A 21,050-nucleotide genomic window follows, 5' to 3' on the forward strand; every position below is an offset into this window, starting at 1 on the left:
CTGATAAGTAGTAATGCTGTCAGAATTGAAATAGGAATCATCTAGTATTTTAATAGTTGATTCAAACTTTCTTGTTTTATTAACACAAAGACATTGTGTCTCCTTAATGGAAGCAGATGGTGCCTTCTCTCAGAGTGTACAGGCACATTATCAATGTGTTTGTGTGTTTGTTTGTTTGTTTGCTTAGGATTCTTTCTGTGCATAGTAAAAGATGGAATTCCTTCAGCAAAGTTCTGGAGGCTTCGTTCTTGACCTTCAGTGTCCTTGAGAAGAGCCAGGTACGGGGTGCGTGCTTGCAATCCCAGACCTCTAGAGAGTGCGTGAGGCGGAAGCTCATATGTGAGCTGTATCATAAGACTCTCTGCACAAACACCCTTAAAGTCTTCAAAATGCCCCATCCAGCATTATGTATTAGAAGCCTAGGAATTGCACCTAGGTGATTCTAAATGAGTAGCCAGGGAGTAATTACTGAGCAAAGAAGTCTGAATGATCTGTTACACTAGGAAGACTCAATATCTTTCTTTATTTAGTCCTTTCCATCACAATAGCTGATATTATTAGCTGTTTAATATGTAGCAGGCACTGTTTGAATACTTACCCATTTTACAGGTAAGGAAACCCAGATTCATAAGACTTGCTGTCTGATGAGATGACTCAGTGGTTATAATCCAGTACTCATATGGTGGGAGTAGAGAACTGAGTCCTTAAGGTGTCTAGCACACCTGCACCATAGCATGCATGAATTAAACAAAGAATTGTAAGTTTGGAGCAGGAAACACACTCTGGTGTCTGTTGTCCCCACTGTCACCACTCTGCATCCCCCCCCCCCCCCGTGTGGTGATGGCACATCTCTGGAGCCGTCACATGGTTGATAGCACCCTAATATTTCCATTTTAAAGCTATATTTATATGTATGCATGTATATATGTGCACCACATGCATGTCTGGTACCCGCACAGTTCAGAAGAGGGTGTTGACTCTCCGGGAACTAGAGTTAGGTTGTGAGCCACTGTATAGGAACTGAACCTGGATCCTTCGCGGGAGTAGCTAGTGATCTTAACTGCTGGGTCATCCCTCCAGCCCCAGATCACCCCACTCTTAGGGATCCTCTTTGAAATCCTTCTCTTAGCTTTTTTTTTTTTTTTTTTTTTTTTTCCCTTCCTTGGGTTTTTAAAGCAACATTGTTCATGGAAGATCTGATCTGGATTAGCTGCGCAGTGATTTTTCTCTTTGGGGTTTTGGATCATTTTACTTTAGGTGGCTACATATATCCATTTAGGTCATCGGATCATAATGATGTTGTCTGAGTTTGCTCTGGCACATTTGTTCAAAACTCTCTCTCTGTCTCTCTCTGTCTCTGTCCCTGTCCCTTTCCCTCTCCCCCCCCCCCCTCTACCTTAGTGTCCTGGCCCCAGCTTTGCCATTGTGGGCTAGATCTACCCTTTCTTCAGCTTGTTCATAGAGTGGGCATGACATTCATGCTGCCGTGTCTCCTTGGTGACACCTTTGCCTCAGAATAGAACTCTGTGGATGTAGCTTCTACCATCTGGGTTCACCTGGTTGTTTCCACTGACTAGTTAGCTAATTTGTTTCTGATCAGGAAGGTGATTGGGAAATGCACCTGACAAGGGTGGATCAGAATACAAAGAAAGAAGTTTGGATGACCTGGGAATCCCTTAAAAGTCACAAGAAGGTTCTCCGTGAAGCATGCTAAAGAGCTGTGATGAATAGTTATCATGTCAGCCAGGCAGTGGTGGTGCACACCTTTAATCCCAGCACTCAGGAGGCAGAAGCAGGCAGATCTCCAAGTTCCAGGACAGCCAGAGCAACACAGAGAAACCATGTCTCGAAAAGCAGAAAACAGTGGTCATCTTGGCCTTCTCTGTGGGATTGATGAATCATGATATTCTTCATGGTACTTTTCTATGTTATTATGAGAAATTGCTAGAAGGAAGCTTCTTTGGAGGAAATGGCAGGGTCTCCAGAAAATAAAAACCAGTAAAGAATCAGAATGTGCTGAAGACTTGAGCAGGCAACAGAGTGCACTTTGGGAAATATAGGGAAAGATCCGAGGAGAGTGGTTGGTGTACTCACATAAAATTTGTTTCATCAACCAGCTGTGGTGGTATACCCATATTGGGGGGGGGGGTAGCCACCCTTAGTGACACCATGTCTCAAAACCAAAATCCAAAACCAAGGTCTGGAGAGATGGTGCCATGGGTAAGGAGCTTGCCCGTAGCCATGAGGACATAAGTTCATATCCCCAGCACCCATATTAAAACTAGGTATAGCCATGCACTAGTCACCCCAGTGCTGGTGAACCTGGGTCTAACTGAAACAGCTCTAGCTAGGTTCAGTGAGAGAGATCCTGTCTCCAAAGAAGTAAGGTGGAGAGCAGTCGATCCAATACCTGAAGGTGCTCCTGACCTGCACATGTGTCCACACAGGCAAACAAGCACACATGTGCACACTCATGCATACCCTACACATACACACACTAAACATAAATAAAAACAAAATTTTGTGTTTCTGTTTTGCCACAGTGACAAATAGCTGAGAAGACACTTAAAGGAGATAAAGTTTTGGGTGCTAGCATTTCAGCACATGGGCCTCTCTTGCCCTTGGCCTGTGCATAGTGAGGCAGAGCATCGTGAGCTGGGTAGCAATCCATGGCACACAAGATGCACATTTAAAAGACATGCTGCCAGTGACCACTTCCTCCAACCAGAACTCACCTAGTCTGCACCCTCCAATAATGCATCTATCAAGAGATCCATCTCCTAATTAGTTCAGAGCCCTCACACTCAGTCGCCTCTAGGTGATCAGTGCACAGGCTGGGCCCAAGCTTCTGGCACGTGAACCTTTTGGATTGTTTGGTTGAAAGTGAGTTAGAGGGAACTGGAGGGAAGTAAAGGGCAGTGATCTCACACACCTCCCTCACCGAGTACCCGTGACACCAGAGGCCCGGTCTGGTTTGGTTTTCCTGGAAGAGGGTATTTATCCTGGGTTTTGTTTAGAAACATTAATAGTTTTCCAGACACACTTGGCAACTTCATCCCTACTAAATCCAGTTGGGCACTGAGTATTCCCCTCGGCCGGGCCTGAGGTTTGTGGTCATCTGTCTTCACTGTGCAGCCTGCTCGTCTCAGTCTGCCTTCGCTCTGGTCTCAGTATGGGATTGTGCTTCTTCTCTAGCACTTACTGCTGGCACCCTCCGATGTGGCAGGCTGGGGAATCTTCATCAAAGATCCTGTGCAGAAAAATGAATTCATCTCAGAGTACTGTGGAGAGGTAAGGTGCTCCTATGTGATCCAGTGGTCTTGTGTATAGTAGCAGCTTGCATTACTTTGGGCAACTCCAAGTTAGAATGAATGAATACTGACCACCCCATAGCCCGGACTTCTTTGTATCTGTAGATTTGGTTTGTGTAGTAACTAGCTAGATTGCTTTGGCTTAGTCATGTTTCCTTTTGTTATCTGGAGATAAGGGTTTGGGAACAAGCACTTTGCTGTGTGGAATTGGTCCGACTTAATTTGCAGATGAGCTGATGGGATCCAGAAACAACAGCATTATTAACTTGACCTTTTTAGTTGTAGAGCTGAGGGGGAAAAGTCACAAGACAGCTTCAGAAAGTTACGGTTTGCATGTTTTTACTCAGCAGAAAGATGATACAATCATCCTCTCTAGGCATATTGCTTAGGACATAGAAATCTTTCTGATTGGAATTTTTAAAAATGTATTTTTTGGGCTGGTGTGACAGTTCTGAAGGTAAAGGCACCTGCTGCCAGGTTGATGACCTGAGTTTGGTCCCCAGGACCCACGTGATGGAAGGAGAGAAATGACTCCCACAAGTTGTCTTTTGACCTTCACACACGGGGCATGAGTGCACAAGCACACACTACACACACACACACACACACACACACACACACACACACACACACACACACACGTAATTAGTAGATAAAATGTAATAAGATTTAAAACTTCTTTACTGTTGTACATTGCTAACTAGAGAAGAGAATTTGGCTACTGTGCCCCCTTGGTCCCCTCAAGAGGGACCAGCATTCTGTTCATTGGCTCTTTCATGTCCTAACAGGTGTGACCACTTACTTCAAAACAGTTTCCTCCTGTGTCTTCCTTTCAGATCATTTCTCAGGATGAAGCGGACAGAAGAGGGAAAGTGTACGACAAGTACATGTGCAGCTTCCTGTTCAACTTGAACAACGGTACGTCTGAGCTGGGAGCACTTAGCTCCCTGGGCATGGATTGGGATCTGATTGCTGGCTGAGGTTTTCAAGTTTGGAGGTCAGCAAGATGCCAGGAAGGAGGCACCTGCCCACAGGAGCAGCTCTGGGGTTTCCTATCACCAGGCCTAGGCTCAGGGCTGTGTGAGGAAAGGGGAGTCGTGTCTTCCCCCCCCCCCCCCCCCCCAGTAGAAGGGCTGTGTGCAGGAGACAGTGAGCACCAGGCTCTGTCTGTCACAGACTCTGGCTGTGAGGGGACATTGTATCTCCCACTGCTCCCTGGACCTGGGCTGAGCAGTTACAGCGCCCTCTTCGGGAGGGCCTCTGACCTGGGAGGACAGGCAGTGTGTGGACAGCACCTTGTGGCCCCAGGATGTCGCCCACAGGTTGTGAGGAAAGCAGCAGCTGCCACAGCCTGGTCTGTGGAAATGTGTCTGCTCAGTAAACATTCAGAGGAACTTTCAGCTGGACTGGTAGAGCAGTTTTGTTTTGTTGTTTTTAATGAAAATGTTCCATAGAAATAATTTTTCTATGTAATCTTAAATGTTAATATGCCTACTTCTTGGCAGGACTACATTTTTAAGGCATGTTTTGCTCAGCAATATATAATTGAGAAGTCATGGCATTTGAGAGCCATATTTAACAGTCAAGGATTCATTTTAATCTAGAATAGCATTTTCTTCCAAATGTCATTTTATATTGAATGAAATTGAGTGTTTTATTTGCTTTTGAAGTCAAATCCTGAAGAACTATTTCTAAAACCATAATAACTTTGCTCTGTGATTGAAATTAGTCACTGGACTATTTGGTTTTTCTTTTTAGATTTTGTGGTGGATGCAACCCGCAAGGGCAACAAAATTCGTTTTGCTAATCATTCAGTAAATCCAAACTGCTATGCAAAAGGTAGGCTTTTAAGTTGGAATTGCTAGTTTGATATAAAATTCCTTTTTTTTTTTAAACCAGCCAAGTGATAGCAGACTGCAGTATCTCGGGGGTGGGGGTGGGGACACTTGCTGTGGACGGTCAGCCTCCTGTGGCCTGTCTGCATGCTCACTAGCCCCATGTTTCTCTTTCCAGTTATGATGGTTAATGGTGACCACAGGATAGGGATCTTTGCTAAGAGAGCCATCCAGACTGGTGAAGAGCTGTTTTTTGATTACAGGTTAGTAAAATACACTTTTAGTATCTACAGGCTTTCTTTTCCTGTTCTATGGGCTGGGGTGAAGGCTGTTTGTACGATCTTTGCAGATCTGCCATCATTGGAGGGTGCATTCTTCTAATTGGCCAGTCACTATTTGCTGTGGGCTCCAGTAGAGAGTTCTATGTTCCCACAGTGTGCATTCTTGTGTGTTAATTATACAACGCTTATTTGAAAAAAATAACAAACCCTATGCAGAAAGCTACATTTAGCACCCTGCTCTGATAACTGGCTGTGACCCCTGGGGCTTATTATGTCTGGAGTCACATCTGTATCCTACAGCGCCCTTTCTCATTGGTACAGTTTATGTATCTTTATTGGTAGCACATTGTATCTTCATTGTTTTCATTACCCTGTGGTCACTGTGGATTCTTTCTGAGGAAGCTAGTCACAACCAGTGACAGACAGTGTAGTGTTCCACTGTCAGGAGGCAGGCTGGCAGTGTAGTCCACCTGGCTGTGGGCCAAACCTAACCAGTTACTTAAGTAAAGATTTCATCCAGTGAAGATTTCTAGTTAGAGAATTTTTTTTTTTAAAGATTTATTTAATTTTATTTTATGTGTATTGGTGTTTTGCCTACATGTATGTCTGTATCCTCTGGAACTGGAGTTACAGACAGTTGTGAGCTACCATGTGAGTGCTGGGAATTTAACCTGGGTTCTTCACGAGGAGCAGCCAATGTGCTTAACCCCTGAGCTATCTCTCCAGCCCCTAGTCAGAGAATTCTTGTGGCCGAATATCCATCCCACTCAGAAACTTAAGTTGTGCAAATGGGGGCCTGTGTATGCCTAGTTCTAGTACATTGTGGTGTACAGCTGGAGAGAATTAGGTGACACCTGGGGATTGGAATAGGGTCCTCGTGGGGAGGTCACAAGTGGCTTGTCTCATGCTTGCTCTAAGTGGGCTAGGGTTGGAGACAAAGCTGTCCAGCTTCCTTAGTGGTGGGACCCTCACGTGCCCCTCTTGGCGCCTACTTTCTGAGTCAGCACAGCCAATGGGGTTGTTCTTTGGCACTAGCCATTCTTTCCAAATCATGATTCTGCTTTCGCGGTATTAGACCCAGACGTCACAAGGTGGAGTTGCCTCAGGGCAGAGTGCTGCAGAGGCACAGAGGGGCCGGGGGATGCTTCTAGCACACCTACTTCTAATCTAGTAGGTGATCAGTCAGTGACGGATGCATGCTTCCCCTTCATGCGTGCAGCTCTGTGATGGGGCGGGATGTGTGTTTTACTGACATAGTCCTCTACGTCAGCAGACTTGGTTCTCCTGATGGTAGAGAGTAGACATCTCTTTCATTTCTTGTTTATGTTCTTTCAGATACAGCCAGGCTGATGCCCTGAAGTATGTGGGCATCGAAAGAGAAATGGAAATCCCTTGACATCTGCTACCTCTTCCCCTCCTCTCTGAAACAGCTGCCTTAGCTTCAGGAACCTTGAGTACTGTGGGCAATTTAGAAAAAGAAAATGCAGTTTGAAATTCTGAATTTGCAAAGTACTGTAACAGTAATTTATAGTAATGAGTTTAAAAATCAACTTTTTATTGCCTTCTCACCAGCTGCAAAGTGTTTTGTACCAGTGAATTTTTGCAATAATGCAGTATGGTACATTTTTCAACTTTGAATAAAGAATACTTGAACTTGTTGACTTACTTGTCATAGAGCGGCATCAACTGATTCTAGAAAGATCTCGTTCAGTGAGAAAACACAAAGTTAGATTTGCATTTCCAGTTGTTTATGAATCTTTAATAACTAATAAACATACTGGCATAGTGGTTGCCTAGATACAGTGTTACCATTGCCTTTTCGTCTTGAGTGAACCTCGCTGATGTGGGTTCTGGGCATTCAGCGAGGAAAGTAAGTCAGCAGATGAGTGGAGCACATTCCAGCCAGCTTGTACCCCAGGGAAAGCTGATCAACCTCCAATCTGCTGTCCATATGTAAAATGATTGTGGTTGGACTAGGTTATGTCTAAGAACCTATACATCTTAAAATCTATAGTTTAGACACAGTTAAAGATGCTGGTAGGCAGGTAAGTGTAATGATTTATATCCCAGTACTTGGAGAGCTAATGCAGGAAGGTTGTGAATTAGGGATACCCAAACCCAGCCTGGGCTGCCTGGTGAAATGGTCCCAGAAAAACAGAAAACACACATAAATAAGCTAACTATAGTTTAAATTTCCAAGGGGTTTAAAACAGCCCCTTCCAAATCCCCACTGAGCTGGGGACCTGGACTTCCTTGGCAGCTAGTCACAGAGCAATACTCTAACTGCTCAGCGCCCTCCAAGGCATGCTTACAGCTCCAGTGTGGAGATGGTCACAACAGCTCAAAATCAGTCCTCTAGGGTTTGTAATACCAAGTTACAGTTTCTAGAGTTAGATATGATTTGCATTTTTAAAGGTACTTAAAAAACCTTCACTTTTACATTATATACTAAAACTCACTTTGTCAATTTCCAAGATAGTTTCCGATCATATCAATTCACAAGGCGTAGTAACTTGGATCTTTGATTAATGTAGATCAGGAGGGGTTCTAGTGACCATGGCTGCTCTTCATTCTCCACTTGGCACTTGCATGGATTGCCCTGGACAAAATGGGTAGCCATGTTTAGGTGCTGAGGTGGAGAACACTTTCTTCTACGAAATTTCTTAAGATAACCCAATAGCCTTCCTTGTTCAAACAGGCAAGTGGAGCACATCTGTTCGTATAATGTGGGACTGTTCAGGACCCCCACGGATTGTTGGTGGCATCAATGGTGTCTACTGACATAGCTCATCTGGCCATGGTTCTCATCTCCAGGTATCAACAGCTGGAAGGAGGCGTTCAGATCGAAGTTACTGATGTGTCAGACATAGGTCACATTGGTAGAGAGAGCAGTGATTTGGAGAACTTGTGTTCCAGTCCAGGTTGGCTTGAAACGTGCTATGTAGCTGAGAATAACTCCTGAGCTGCCACTACCACCTCTCAAGTGCCGGGACCGCTTACAGGCACTCTTGGTTTTAAAAATCATGGTTAGAAGTTTACTTTTTTAAAAAACATCTTGATTTAGTGTGTGCCTGTCCTGGTATGCCACTGTGCATGCACGTTTACAGGAGTCCGTTTTCTCCTTCCACATTGTGGGTCCCCGAGCTCAAACAGGTCACCAGGCCTCACCTGGCAGTGAGTGCCTTTACCCACCGACAACTCTCACTGGCTCCATTTGATAAGGTTCAATTCCAGAGAGAACCAGTCAGCTTGAAGGGCATGTATAGGGGGTATGGCACAAAGCCTGACGCATGGGTAAACCAGTCTGCAACACCTCATCCATCCAGACTGATGACCGGGAAAAGTACCACGTCATTGCTTGCCAAATTCAAGAGACTTTATAGTTGATGTTAGAAAATAGTAATTTACCTAGAAGCACTCCTTGTTTTTCAATACTGAAAATCACCTATCTCTAGCCTTTACATGTCCACTAGAAGGTCCAACTTCCATTTCCGCCCAAGTATTTGACCACTGCTGTGAAGACAAGGAAATAATGTGATTACAGTTGTTGACAGATCATCAAGACAGTCTGGATGTGAACATTTTGAAAGAACTTAAGCATTCTGTTACTTAATTCTGACTGGAATTAATTGAAAAAAAAAAAGCTTGTTTTTACATTTTGCCCTTTGTTATAAATGATTCCACTGAGGGCCATATATATAGGTCTATGTGGGTAGTGTTAGAAACAATTCCACGCTCCCCTGGTTAGACAGGCGTTATTTGGTCTGGATACATGCATGAACTGAACCCCTAAAGTCTCAGCTACCCTGACAGCTGTGTCAGCCTATTTGATTTTTTTTTTTACCCCAAATTTATGTTTTTAAAAGAAAAGCAAGCACTGATGTTTAGTAAAGAATGAACACTGTAAGATGCTTGATGGTTAGATTTCAGGAGCCCACTCATTCAATAGCCTGTTCTCATCCTTGTCTGGAGGTCTTCATGTTCCCTCAAAGGCAGTGACCTGCTATGCTGTGACCCCTGCCTGGTGGTCTCATGCAAGAGTAAGCATTTCCCCAGCCCTGTCAACTGGCTCTAGTTAAAAGCCCAGCTCTTTAGACCACCAGGTTCATGTTGTAGTAGGGGAGAAGGGTGTGGAGGATGCAGCCCTTGGCTTTTTATTCAGCCAGCCTAAATAGATTTCCATCCTGGCTGCCCTTACCATCACTGACTCCCCATCCCATAAAAATCTCTTCTTCATTCATGTCTACCCCTCCAGTTTTTTGATCCACCACAATTAACTTGGGCCATCTGTGTGACTGTGTTTGGAGAGCCGAGGTCCTTCTGAGCTCAGTAGTAGGTCACACAACTGAAGAGTGATTCCCATTCCTGAGAATCCCGTAGCCAACAGTTCGCCCGCGAAGGGCGGCCCTGATGACCCTTCTGTCTCTGGCCCCCGCAGCACTGGGATTACAGCTGAGGCCACATCTGCCGTTTGTGCATAGGTGCTGGGATCCTATGGCTGACAGCAGGCGGGCAGATCTGAGAGAGAGACAACAGCAGGATTCTAAGAATGGAGAGCCGGGGGGAGTGAAGCCTGTGAGCTGGAGGGTGTTTAGGGTAGGGGAGGAGGTGAGAAGGGCTAGGAGGCTGGTGTGGACTCTGAAATGTGGAACAGGTCCTTGTGATACTGAGGGAGCCTGGAGGCCACCATGAGCTCTGTCCCTTCCACCGGACGGGAAATGACTCATGTTGGAAGATGGGAACTGGTTTCACAAGTTCCTGAGGAATGCTGGCTTTTATCTAACTGCCAGAAGCCCTCCTAGAGTTGAGGCTGAGCTCACTGCTGGATATTTGGACTGCCTTTTGGAGTTTGGGACCTAACAGATTATTTATTTTCTAGACAGGGTCTCATATCTATATCCTTGGCTGACCTAAAACTTGCTATGTAGACCAGACTGGCCTTGGATTTAGAGATCTGCCTGCCTACTCCCTATAGCCTCAAAAGAAAGAGTATGTTATCTGTTCCTTTTCCCTTACTGTGATAAAACACCACAATCAAAAGTTGACTTAGAACGAAGAGCTTATTTGGGTTGTAGAAGAGTAAGAGTCCACCAAGGTGGGAAGAATGGTGGCAAAGCGGGAAGTTAAAAGAACACATTATAATCACCACTGTTCACTTACCAGCAATCTAAAGTGAGGTTAAGTCCCGCCCTAGCCCAGCCTACAGTCCAGTTCCAGGTACTTAAAGGCACATTTCATCCTGGTATAACCGAAGAGATTCCAGTCAAACTGCCTTGACTTCACAGGGTTTCTCTGTGTAACATCCCTGGCTGACCTGGAGCTCACTCTGTAGACCAGGCTGGCCTCAAACTCAGAGATCCACCTGCCTCTGCCTCCTGAGTGCTGGGAGTAAAGGCGTGCGCCACCACACCTGGGCTCAAGACAAATTCTTAAAATGGACCCATGGTGTTTGCAGTGTTTGTCTCAAGACATAAAAATGAACTGGTAGGATAAGCAAGCTGTGAGCATCATTCGGTTTGAAAATTAGTAAGGGAGTTTTCAAGTCATGTCTGTGGAGCTCTGGGGCCCTTTAGGGCAGTGAGGTGGCTGGTTCGCTTGCTTTTACCTGGTTTATATACGGAGAGTCTTAGGAAGACTGTTTATAAGTAGACACACTAAAAGGCATGGAGTGATGGGGTGTGACAGAGCTTGCCTGTAATCCCCAGCACTAGGGAGGCAGAGGCAGGATCATGAGTTTGAGGCCAGCCTGGGATACCCAATGAGACACTGTCTCACAGTGAAGGGCTAACGATGTGGCTCAGTGGTACAATCCTGCCTAACATAGCAAGACTGGGATAGCTACAGCTGTGCCTTCCACCCCAGAAATGAAATGAAAGGGGAACTACTATTCTGAGCTACTTGCTTAGAATTTAGCATAGGAATGGGTCAAGGGTGGCTAAGCATTACTGCTTGAGAACCCTGAAGGCATCCTTAACATGAGAATGAAACCCAGAGGTGACAGTGACAATGGGAGACTCAGAAGGTCCCATCCTCCCTCTGGCCCTTCAGCCAGGAAATGGAGATTGGGGACAAAGGTCAATTCAGTGCTCTGTGGCAGAGTCCCTGGAGGTCCCAGGAGGCCCCTGAGCTGGACTGGATCTGAGGAGACTGAGAGCCTTGAACTCTGGCCTGGGCCCTCCTTGGGGGGCTTCACTAGGAGGGACAAGTGGGAAGGGCTGAGCACCCTCCCTGCTGACTGAGGGAGTTCCCATACTTCAGATGCTTCACTCTTCACAGATCAGAACTGTAAGCAGTGAGAGAGTGCCACCTCCTGTCGCCCATCAACCTCAGTGCTGCCGGGGCCACAGGCCCATGTTGGTTCCACTTCTGAACCCCAGTTCTTCTCTTACGAGTGGTAACAGCCCAGTCTCTGCACCTGTCTTAGTACTTAGTCCCTGCACGTCGGCAGCAGCAACCTGCACTGAGGAAGTCTCAGAAACAAGAGTCAGTGCCCAAAATAATAGGGGCCTTAAAAATTAAGATCTTAATCTTCAATCCAAAGAATGCAGCTCTTTTGGATTCCAGGAAGACACTGGGAATATACACTTGCACAATCATTAAATCTTTTATTTACATATAGAAATTGGTAAAACTTAAAACAAAACCAAATGCAACTTGTACAGAAATCCTTTAATTTTCTTTATTTTCACACATTAAAAAAATGAAACACACTATACAAATGGTTTTCATAGCAGATTACACATGGGTCCATTCAGACTCGCTCTCAAGTGCTGCCCCAGAAGACAGCTGTTAACCAGGGGCCAATGTATTGATTTAAGTGCAGTAGCATGCAGCCTCAGCATGGAAGGTTCGGGTCCCCTCTGTCCATAAGTTAGGGTAAATGGCATTGGCGTCTGTTTACTGACTGAAATGTGTCAGTCCTGAGCAGTCCGGCTGTAGCCTGAGACCAGCTGGTGGGAACTGTGGTCTCAGCGTTAAAAAGGGAGGTCCAAATGGCGGCAGGCTGGCTGCTATGAACGTGAGCTGCTTCCATTCTATTCAGTGGACTATGTTGTGGGTCACAGACCCTTTTAGAAGGGTTAGGCCAAGTAACTGTAGGTATCCTTCTCACCATCAACTCGTTCCAAATATTCTTTCTCGATGAGAATATCAATGCATTTCTGGACGTTATTGTAGGAGAAAGAGGGAGTGAAAGGGAAAAAGAAATACAGATAACCATCAGGCCAGAGGTCTGTCACTTCACGAGGTTACACTCCACTGAGAGCTCAGCAAGGAAGGAGCAAACCCACCTGTCTGCTTAGCTAGAACTTCCGTTTTCCTGAGTGCAGGCCTTCAGGAAGGCCTGCTAAGGCAGCTGAGAACCCTCCCTGCCTCCCACGTCTGCCCTAGACACGAAGACGCAAGGGCTGCAGCATATCTAGGCCACAATCTGCTTCTCTAGTAAAGCCTGGCGGCCTTGGGCAAGGCTCTGTGCCATCAAGTGTCCGAAGCATAGGATGGGTGGGGAAGCAGGACCCGAGGACATGCTAGTACTGTGTTAATAGGTCACTCAGCTATTGTGGGCCCCCTGACTGCTCAGGACTCACCACCCACTTCCACCCTTTGAGGCTCTCCAGTGGTGGAGGCTTACCCAAGTAGTTTCAGAAAAGGAAAGACCTGCTGAGAATCGCCAGCAGAAACTAGGCAAATGAGATCATTGGTACCCTAGATAGAGGGTAGTATGTTCATACAACACAATCCCTGCACAGCAGCAGGAATGAACAGTGTAACCCAGGGTGGTCCCCTCATACTGCCAGGCAGGTTCTTACCAGCACATCAGAGCACCCACTGCCCACTACTTCCTAGCAAGCCAAACCAGCCAAGGCTACATTATGGTTCACAAGCTGGGGCAGCTAACAGCAATGTAGGCATAGGGGAGGACATGGGGAGACTTATTCCTTCTCAGGGTGTCTACTACAAAGGTTTATGCCACTCCTCTCTATATAATATAATTATTTCAAGAAGGAAGATAGGCTGACTTTCCTTTGCTGAAGTTTCTTGTTGAGTAAACCAGTTCCCGTTTTCATCAAACAGTGATGAACCCTGTTTGCTGAGTCTTTCCTACCATGAGAAGGATAGCTGCTGCTCTAATTCCTGTACCTTGATCACTGGGACCCGAGGTTTGAACCTGGAAGACAGCTGAGTGAGGACTTCACCAAGTAACTGCTGGTGTTTCAGGACCTTCCTCATTTTCATGATTCTCACGATGGCCGCCTATGCAATCAAGAGGGAAAAACATGTGCTTAGAGCTTTAAGAGCTGAGCAGGAATGTTAAGAAGGCAGCCTGTACACAGGCCACTTCAGCTCTACTTCCATACACAGGGTAACAAGCACCCTACAGCTCAGAGGGTGCAGGCAGTCAGCTCTCTCTCTCCACGTGTCAACCCTAACAGAACAAGCATTACAGTGTTTCAGCCAAGGGGCTAGAGCATGGCTCAGTGGTTAAGAGCACTGGCTGCTCTTTCTAAAACCTGGCTTTGGTTCCCAGCACCCCACGAGGAGCTCACAATGCTCTAACTCCAGTTATTGGAGATCCCACCCTCTCCTGGCCTCTGGGGACACTGTCATGCACATGCCCTTATATACATATAGACAAAACATGCATTTAGAATAAACTTAAGTCGTTAAAACATGTTTGGCCAACTCTAAAGCACTAAAGAATAAAGAAAAGCTTGCTCACTGAGGCCACAAACGCTCCCCACCCTTGCCCTCAGCTCCACTTGTTTCTCTCAATCTGCTGGTATTTATCTGTTCCCCAATATTTAGGCAAGAAGATAAGACTATTTTCTCTGGGTACACAGAACACTTCATGCTCAGACACCAACGTCCTGGTTTCAGGCGTTGTCATCTTTGGCCATCTCTGAGCCCTGTGTCTTTCCGGCTGCTGCCAGTCAGCACAGACGAGAGCAACACTTTCTCTAAGTGTACAGTGAACCGAGCAGACTCGGTTCAGTCACCTGAATCAGTAGTTTGCGGTCTTCCTCTATATTTTTGTGTGTGGTCTCTTGTTCCTGCTTCTGTTCAGTTTTCATTGGTACGTTGATATTAACCCTTAATTTCTTACTGTCAAGACAATAGAGGAAACAGGTCACTGAAAAGTCTACTTCCTGTCTTTCAACACTGGAGGCTTTGCTTCCCTGGCCCGGGGGGGCAGAAGGTGGTTTACACCCATCTCTTCAGCATCATTTCTACCAGCCACCTGGGACTTGGCCCTCCACCAATGCTATGTAATTACCACAGGGCTGTGACTGAAGTGACATTTGATTCCTCACTTTTGTCAAGTGTAATAACACCAAAATAATCTGACATAATGGTCTAAACATTCTATGAATCACTCAAGAAGACTTATTTTCAAAATAAAGAGAAAACCAAAACAGCATCACACAAAGCAGCATGGAGGACCAGCAGGCAGGCAGTCACCAAGCCCTCTGAGTCCAGTTTCCCCTGGCTTGGGGATAAGACCAACAGCTGTATATTCCATTTTTCTTACTTTTTATAACCAAGATATAACTTGATTAGGGTGTCTGGCTTCAATTCCACCTCATCAACATTTGCATTTTCGTCTTCCAGGACCTACAAGAAAAGAGCTGTTACTAGGCACATCCCAGGGAAAGGCTTTCTTTTAGCTTTACACAAAGTACACAGACATACCAGCAACTTCGACTTCAGCAAAATCTGTAGGACTTGTGCCAAAATGTCCTGCAATTAGAGAAAAATGGTGAGCAAGAAGGAAGACACTTCTCTCCAGTGGCTGTCCCAGAGTCAGCCCACCCCAAAGCAGAAGGCACCCAGAGAAAGTGACATGGCTTGTCCTTAGAGCTTCTTTATGGCTTAGAGCACCCAATAATCAAAGGCAATAACAGTTTCCCACGAACACTGGGCACAATGTGCCTGTTTCTTCAATGAAACCTAAGTGAAATAAGGCAAGTACAGAAAGACACATACAACTTCATTCTACTTCTATGCCATTTCCAGAGGAGAGTCCACGGAGGTTAACGGGTGTCAGGGACACAGGGCAAAGTGGGAAGGCAGAGTTGTCACTGCTAATGGTTATGGTTCTACTCTCAAGAGATGGAAATGTTCTGGAACTGGATGTAGTGGAGGCTATATACAATTGTTTACTGACTAAACAAACGCTTAAATGGTCAGCTTTATGTTACATGGAATTTCATGCTATTTGAACTGCAGGAGAATACAACTAATAGGAAGAATATTAGAAAAATAAGTCAAAATTTAACATCAGAAAAATCTAGTTGGAAAAAGGGATAAGAGATGGTAAAACGAGAGAGAGCCAGGTGGTGGACACCTGTCCTCTAGCACCTGAGATGCTGGGGAGGAGGGTGATGAATTTCAGGTCCTCCTTGGCTACAGATGAGACCTTGTCTTAAAGAACTGGTTACATGAATGAAAGGGATTCAAAGAGAGACACATACACACACACAGGCAGGCAGACAGACAGACAGACAGAGTGACTGACTAGGTTTAAAAATAGAGCATTTCGTAATGTCCTTACAATGCCCGCATAAAAGCTGGAAGGGATTCAGCTGAACTGGCTACCACCATCACCAATGCTAGCCACCACATCTGCCTGAGTACCCATCTGTTTTCTCCAAAAAATTCCCTCCCAAACTATAAATAGTCGAAAAATCATTACAGTGCCACATGGAGTTTTTACAAGCCAGATCCTAGTGCCACCAGCACCAAGAATGTGATGGACGTCCCTGACACTAGCGCGAAGTCAGTCCCGTTAACTTTGGAGTCACATGAACACTGCCAGTTACATAACCTTCCCTGACACAAACCATGAGTAGTCACCCAAGGTCTGTCCAGAGGTCCCAATGAAGAGCCCTCTGTGGATCTGGCCTGGTCTCTGGTGCCCTGTGGTCAGACGAAGTTTACTGTTTGGGGAGTTTTGTTTTCTTTTTTCATGCAGCAAACATCTGTTAAGTCAGACGCTTGTCCTCTCCTCTCCCCATGACACCCTATGACTAAAGCCATGGCGACCTGAGCAGAGAGGAGGTGGAGGCAGGAGTACCATCTTAATCTGTGTGCTGTCCGTCAGCTGCTGCACAGTGTAGGCGTCTTCTGTGTTGTACTGAAGCAGGATCGCCATCTGGAATGTGGAGGCCTTCAAGGCCCCCAGAGAAAAGAGAAACGTGAAACATGGAGAAAGGTCTTCCCAGGTACAACCGACTTTCACAAAATAGTCTTCAAACAGATGCAAAACAGAAAAGGGAATACAAAACGTCACAAGGCCAGGGTAATGTACAGTTTCCTTAACGTCACCTTCCAAACACTGAAAGGACTTTCAGTTTTCTCCTGAAAAGTGTCCTCTATCAAGATAACTATATAAGCATCTCCACTCTTATTTAAATGCATACCAGGTGTAAGACATTAATCATAAATTATATTTTTATGCATAGAACAAAAAAGATTTTTTTGGTACACACTATGTATATATTATGTATGTGTGTTCAAGTTGATAGAGACCTCCAGACCAAGTATAATGGTTACCTGGTGTTAAGTACTTCACCAGTGTAGGGGTTGAAAAGTTAAACGAGTGAGTAGTTTGAGTCAGCCATTCTAATGTTTAACACTAAAAGGAATTTATATATATATTGTTACCAGCTCCCAACCGAGACCATCTCGTGGTATGACATAAGCATTGCTGGGAAACACACCAAGTACAGAAGTTAAAGTACAAAGAACTCAGACTGAAAGAAAAGGTCTGAACAGAAAATATGGCTCCTGCAGCGTACAAGCTATGTGCAGAGTCAGTTAAGCGGACCCGGCCTTCTCATCCACAGGTGCATCAGTCCCTCCCAGAGCTATCGTTATTCAGTACTCCACACTACAGTGCTCACCAGTGTGAGGCTGCAGAGAGCTGTGACTACAAGTTGAAATCTGTCACCAAGTGTGTCAGGCAAGGGGCATGCCAAACACTCACCAAAGACCACTTCTGTGGCATAAGCACAGACACTATTGACTCAGAATGGAGAAGAAAATTGGGGCTCAGAGCAAGGAGGTAACTTGCCTCCCGGCAAAAGAATATGAGTTCAGCTCACCTGAACACGACAAACATACTTTACTTCTACACTGTGCTGTCAGAGGAAAACTCCATTCCACTGCTGTGAGTTATCTACCTGGATTTTTATAATTTGTCTTATCATCATTTAGTCGATTGCATTTACATAATAAAGTAATCCCACCCCCCAAATTTAAAAAGATGATTTTACCTGCAAAGTATATCTGTTTTTGAAGCAATTAGTGACTAGTTCGCCTTTGGACAGTTGATACAACCACGTCAGTTTTCTGCCACTGTGGCGGCTGGCGTAGAAAGCTGTGAACCGCTGATAACTGCGCTCCAACTGGACAAAAGGACAGTGTTATGTGGCATCCGTGGCTCTACAGTCTACAGTCAGCATTTCTAAAGACAGCTCCCTGCCCCAAGTGCTGAGAACAAAACCAGTGCTTACAGAGACTCGAACTACAGATGTCAGGGGCGACTGTCTGGTGAGTTCTGGAAGGCACTGGACACTAGAACCAAAGTAGGTTTCTACTTCAAGCCCAGTAGGTACCAGAGAGCTCACCATGCAACCACCGAGATTCTCCACTTAATCAGCAAATCATCACTGCTGCCAACGGCTGGCCAGCCTTCCGCTCTCCAGCCCAGTCCCATCTCACCCTCTCCAGGAACACTGCTGACTGCTTAGCACAGCACTGCGGTCAGCACACTAATGGCAGGCCGCCCCCCACCCCACAGAGCCGCAGAGCCAGGCCCCGACTCTTACCTCTGACGGCAAGGCAAACGTGCAAGACTGCTGGAAGGGCCACGACCCGGAACTGAGGACCTGGATGCTGAAGTCCACTGGGAAGGGGACACACTGAATTACTCTCACAGATGTGAAAATTCTATTGTTTACACACAGGCAATGGCCAACATTAAAGAAACTACATTAAAAGTCGTGTTTATATATAAAATTAAGATTTTAGCATAAAGAGTTTCAACTTATCCAATTAAAATTAGTAAAAAATGGAAGCCTAACATGGTGGTGCACACTTATGATCCCAGCACCAGACACAGGAGGACCATAAGTTCCAGGCTAGAGGGCTACATAGCCAAATGCTCTCTATCAGAAACTCAAACTAAAGGTTGAAGAACAGGAACTGCTTTCCTCTGGGGCAACAGTTTCCTACTTTACTGTCAATGTAGAGTTCCAGGCTGCTCTGCCTTGTTCAATTTCTTTCCTTCTTCCTTTTTTTTTTTTTTTTTGGTGTGAAGTTCAGCCTGCTCAGGCAGTGTGTGGTGACCAGGAATGGTTAACAGCCCCCAATATAAGGATATGGGAAGCTCAGGAGCAAACAACCACCTCCATCACAGCTGTGTACCTACCACTTACTACTGTGAAGACAGACAGACATGTATAACCTATGAATCAGGACAATTTCATCTTCACAGACAGCTTAGATGTCTACTAGCAAAACTGTTAAGCTTAATGATGATAGAAGTTCTGACAGGGGAAGAGTAAGATTCTCTAACTTTCATCAAAAACATGAGAGAAGTGAATAATCAGAAATGTATCCAAACTAAGGTTAAAAGAACACAAGACAAAACAAGCCCATACATCGGCAAAGCCCAAGTCAGAACACGTGATTTGGCATCATCTGGTCCCAACAAAGGCTGCCATCATACCATCCTGGGAGTTAGGAGGAGAAGCCACTTGGAAGAAAAACTTAGTCTTTGGAATGCCGACACCATCTACCACCCTCATCCATATTCTGACACTTGTCTCATCCCCAATGAAGAGCCCCGAAAAGCCCTTCTATGAGCACTCAATACTCACAGTCCAGGGGTTCTGAATTCGTTAGGTGCTTTTTGAACTGTTCATTCAGATCTTTGCTTACACCAATGTCTTGAAACATTCGTTGAAGTTTAGAGGTGTACTCAAAACCACAAGCTTGCTGAAATGAACCCAGGCAACTGTTTCATTAATTTGTACAGAAATACAAACATATAATACAATGCATATAAGGGAATTTTAGAGAAATCAGAGTACAATATATCTTTAGTTGTATGAAACTACTACTAGTAACACATAGTCATATCTTACTTATGGTACAAGTATATACTGATTAAAATTACTATGTTATAAAAAGACCATTAAAAACTGAACAATAAGTTTTCAATATGCAATAAGCATACTGCAGCATTTAAAGCAAAGTGCTCTACCGCTGCGGTAGATTCCAACTAGGAAATAATTAGAACCAGCCATAGTGATGCACATCTGAAAGCCAAGTACTCAGGAGGTAGAGGCAACAGGATCACACATCTGAGGCTAGGCCTAGGCTGTCTCAAACGCCCCTCAAACCACACACCCTTCCATGTCCCAAATAATGTTTGTCCCTTATCCTACTACCAAACTGACTCCTTCAGAATGTGCCTGAAGCTTAAACCTCTGGGTGGAAGTATCAGGAGATGGGCCTTTGTGAGTTCCTGCATGTAGGGCTCTTATCATGGGCTCGGTGCCTCTTTAAGAGGATGCTCCCCGTTGAGTACTCTGCCAAGTGCGATGCTTGACTGTGAGCTAGGAGGGCCCTCTTCAGGAACAACAACTAATACCTGGATCTCAGACTTCTTAGTCCCCAGAATGGAGACTTTATCTCTCTGCCTAAGTTACCTGGTCCATGGTATTTTGTTTTGACAGCTTGAGCTAAGAAAGCCACTAAGTGTCCACCCAAAGCCCACAAGGTTGAGTATGTGGGAGGCAGGCAAGGATGAGGAAATGGTGAGCAGAGCCCAGCCGAGAAGGGCTCCACAGATCAGAAGGCCCCGAGACGGGGTGGTGAAGGAAGGGGAGCATCGGCGTGGCTGGGAAGCAGGGCTCACACGCAAACTCCCCTGCCCGCTGACAGCGCCCGCTGACAGCAGAGACTAGTGACCACAGCACTGAGGCCCCAGGAAGTCGGCTCTCCGGGGAAGAACAGCACCTTCAGCTTGGAGATCATGCTGGCTTCGGCGTCGTCACTCGCACTGTTCTGATGCACCAGTCTCTTGGCAAGCATCTTTGCATAGAACTTCTGAAACACATCTTTGTCCTCGATGTACTTGAAGACCACCATCTGGCAATGCCAGGGAGAGCACATTAGTGAAGTCAACTCACAGCTGACTATCTGGCTACCGCCAGGAGCCAAGGATTGCTTGGTTTTGGGTGGGCCTATGTACCAACCTGTACAGACGCATAAATTCACCCCAGAATGTGGATAAGTACTGCCAACCATTCCTTAAATCCCAGTTGGTTAAACTAGACTTAGCAAGAAGCAAAGTACTAGGGCTGGAGGGATGGCTCAGTGGATTAGAGTACTTGCTGTTCTTACAGAGGACCTGAGATCTGTTCCCAGCACATGGTGCCTCCCAACCATCTGTAACTTCAGTTCTGGGGGATAGAACACCCTTCTGATCCCCTCAGACACCAGGCATACATGTGGTGCATATACATACACATATGTAGGCAAAATACTCATGTGCATATAATAAAATACATCAATTTTTGACAAATTAAATAAAACAAAAAGGGAAGCAAAGT

The 21,050-nt window shown here is 45.5% G+C and overlaps 2 protein-coding genes across 11 annotated transcripts in view; one reads left to right on the plus strand and one right to left on the minus strand.

The window, feature by feature from the left end:
* Positions 1 to 7,092, plus strand: part of Ezh2 (enhancer of zeste 2 polycomb repressive complex 2 subunit) — a 69,853-nt gene extending 62,761 nt beyond the window's left edge. For all 9 annotated transcript variants that reach the window (XM_028876433.2, XM_037203601.1, XM_037203599.1 and 6 more), the window contains 5 exons: positions 3,196 to 3,291; positions 4,148 to 4,229; positions 5,070 to 5,150; positions 5,325 to 5,409; positions 6,763 to 7,092. In XM_028876433.2, the coding sequence (XP_028732266.1) occupies positions 3,196 to 3,291; positions 4,148 to 4,229; positions 5,070 to 5,150; positions 5,325 to 5,409; positions 6,763 to 6,823 (405 nt within the window). In that variant the 3' untranslated portion in view covers positions 6,824 to 7,092. The remainder of the gene's footprint in view (positions 1 to 3,195; positions 3,292 to 4,147; positions 4,230 to 5,069; positions 5,151 to 5,324; positions 5,410 to 6,762) is intronic.
* A 4,983-nt stretch (positions 7,093 to 12,075) lies between these two features.
* Cul1 (cullin 1) overlaps positions 12,076 to 21,050 on the minus strand; it is an 80,883-nt gene continuing 71,908 nt past the window's right edge. For both annotated transcript variants that reach the window (XM_028876438.1, XM_028876437.1), the window contains exons 13-22: positions 20,455 to 20,586; positions 19,311 to 19,428; positions 18,258 to 18,334; positions 17,703 to 17,834; positions 16,502 to 16,594; positions 15,118 to 15,165; positions 14,957 to 15,039; positions 14,424 to 14,529; positions 13,567 to 13,680; positions 12,076 to 12,587 (exon numbers count right to left, since the gene is read on the minus strand). In XM_028876438.1, coding sequence (XP_028732271.1) covers positions 12,507 to 12,587; positions 13,567 to 13,680; positions 14,424 to 14,529; positions 14,957 to 15,039; positions 15,118 to 15,165; positions 16,502 to 16,594; positions 17,703 to 17,834; positions 18,258 to 18,334; positions 19,311 to 19,428; positions 20,455 to 20,586 — 984 coding nt within the window. In that variant the 3' untranslated portion in view covers positions 12,076 to 12,506. The remainder of the gene's footprint in view (positions 12,588 to 13,566; positions 13,681 to 14,423; positions 14,530 to 14,956; positions 15,040 to 15,117; positions 15,166 to 16,501; positions 16,595 to 17,702; positions 17,835 to 18,257; positions 18,335 to 19,310; positions 19,429 to 20,454; positions 20,587 to 21,050) is intronic.

This window comes from Peromyscus leucopus, chromosome 3 (assembly GCF_004664715.2).
Source record: "Peromyscus leucopus breed LL Stock chromosome 3, UCI_PerLeu_2.1, whole genome shotgun sequence".
In the NCBI taxonomy this organism is placed as follows: domain Eukaryota; kingdom Metazoa; phylum Chordata; class Mammalia; order Rodentia; family Cricetidae; genus Peromyscus; species Peromyscus leucopus.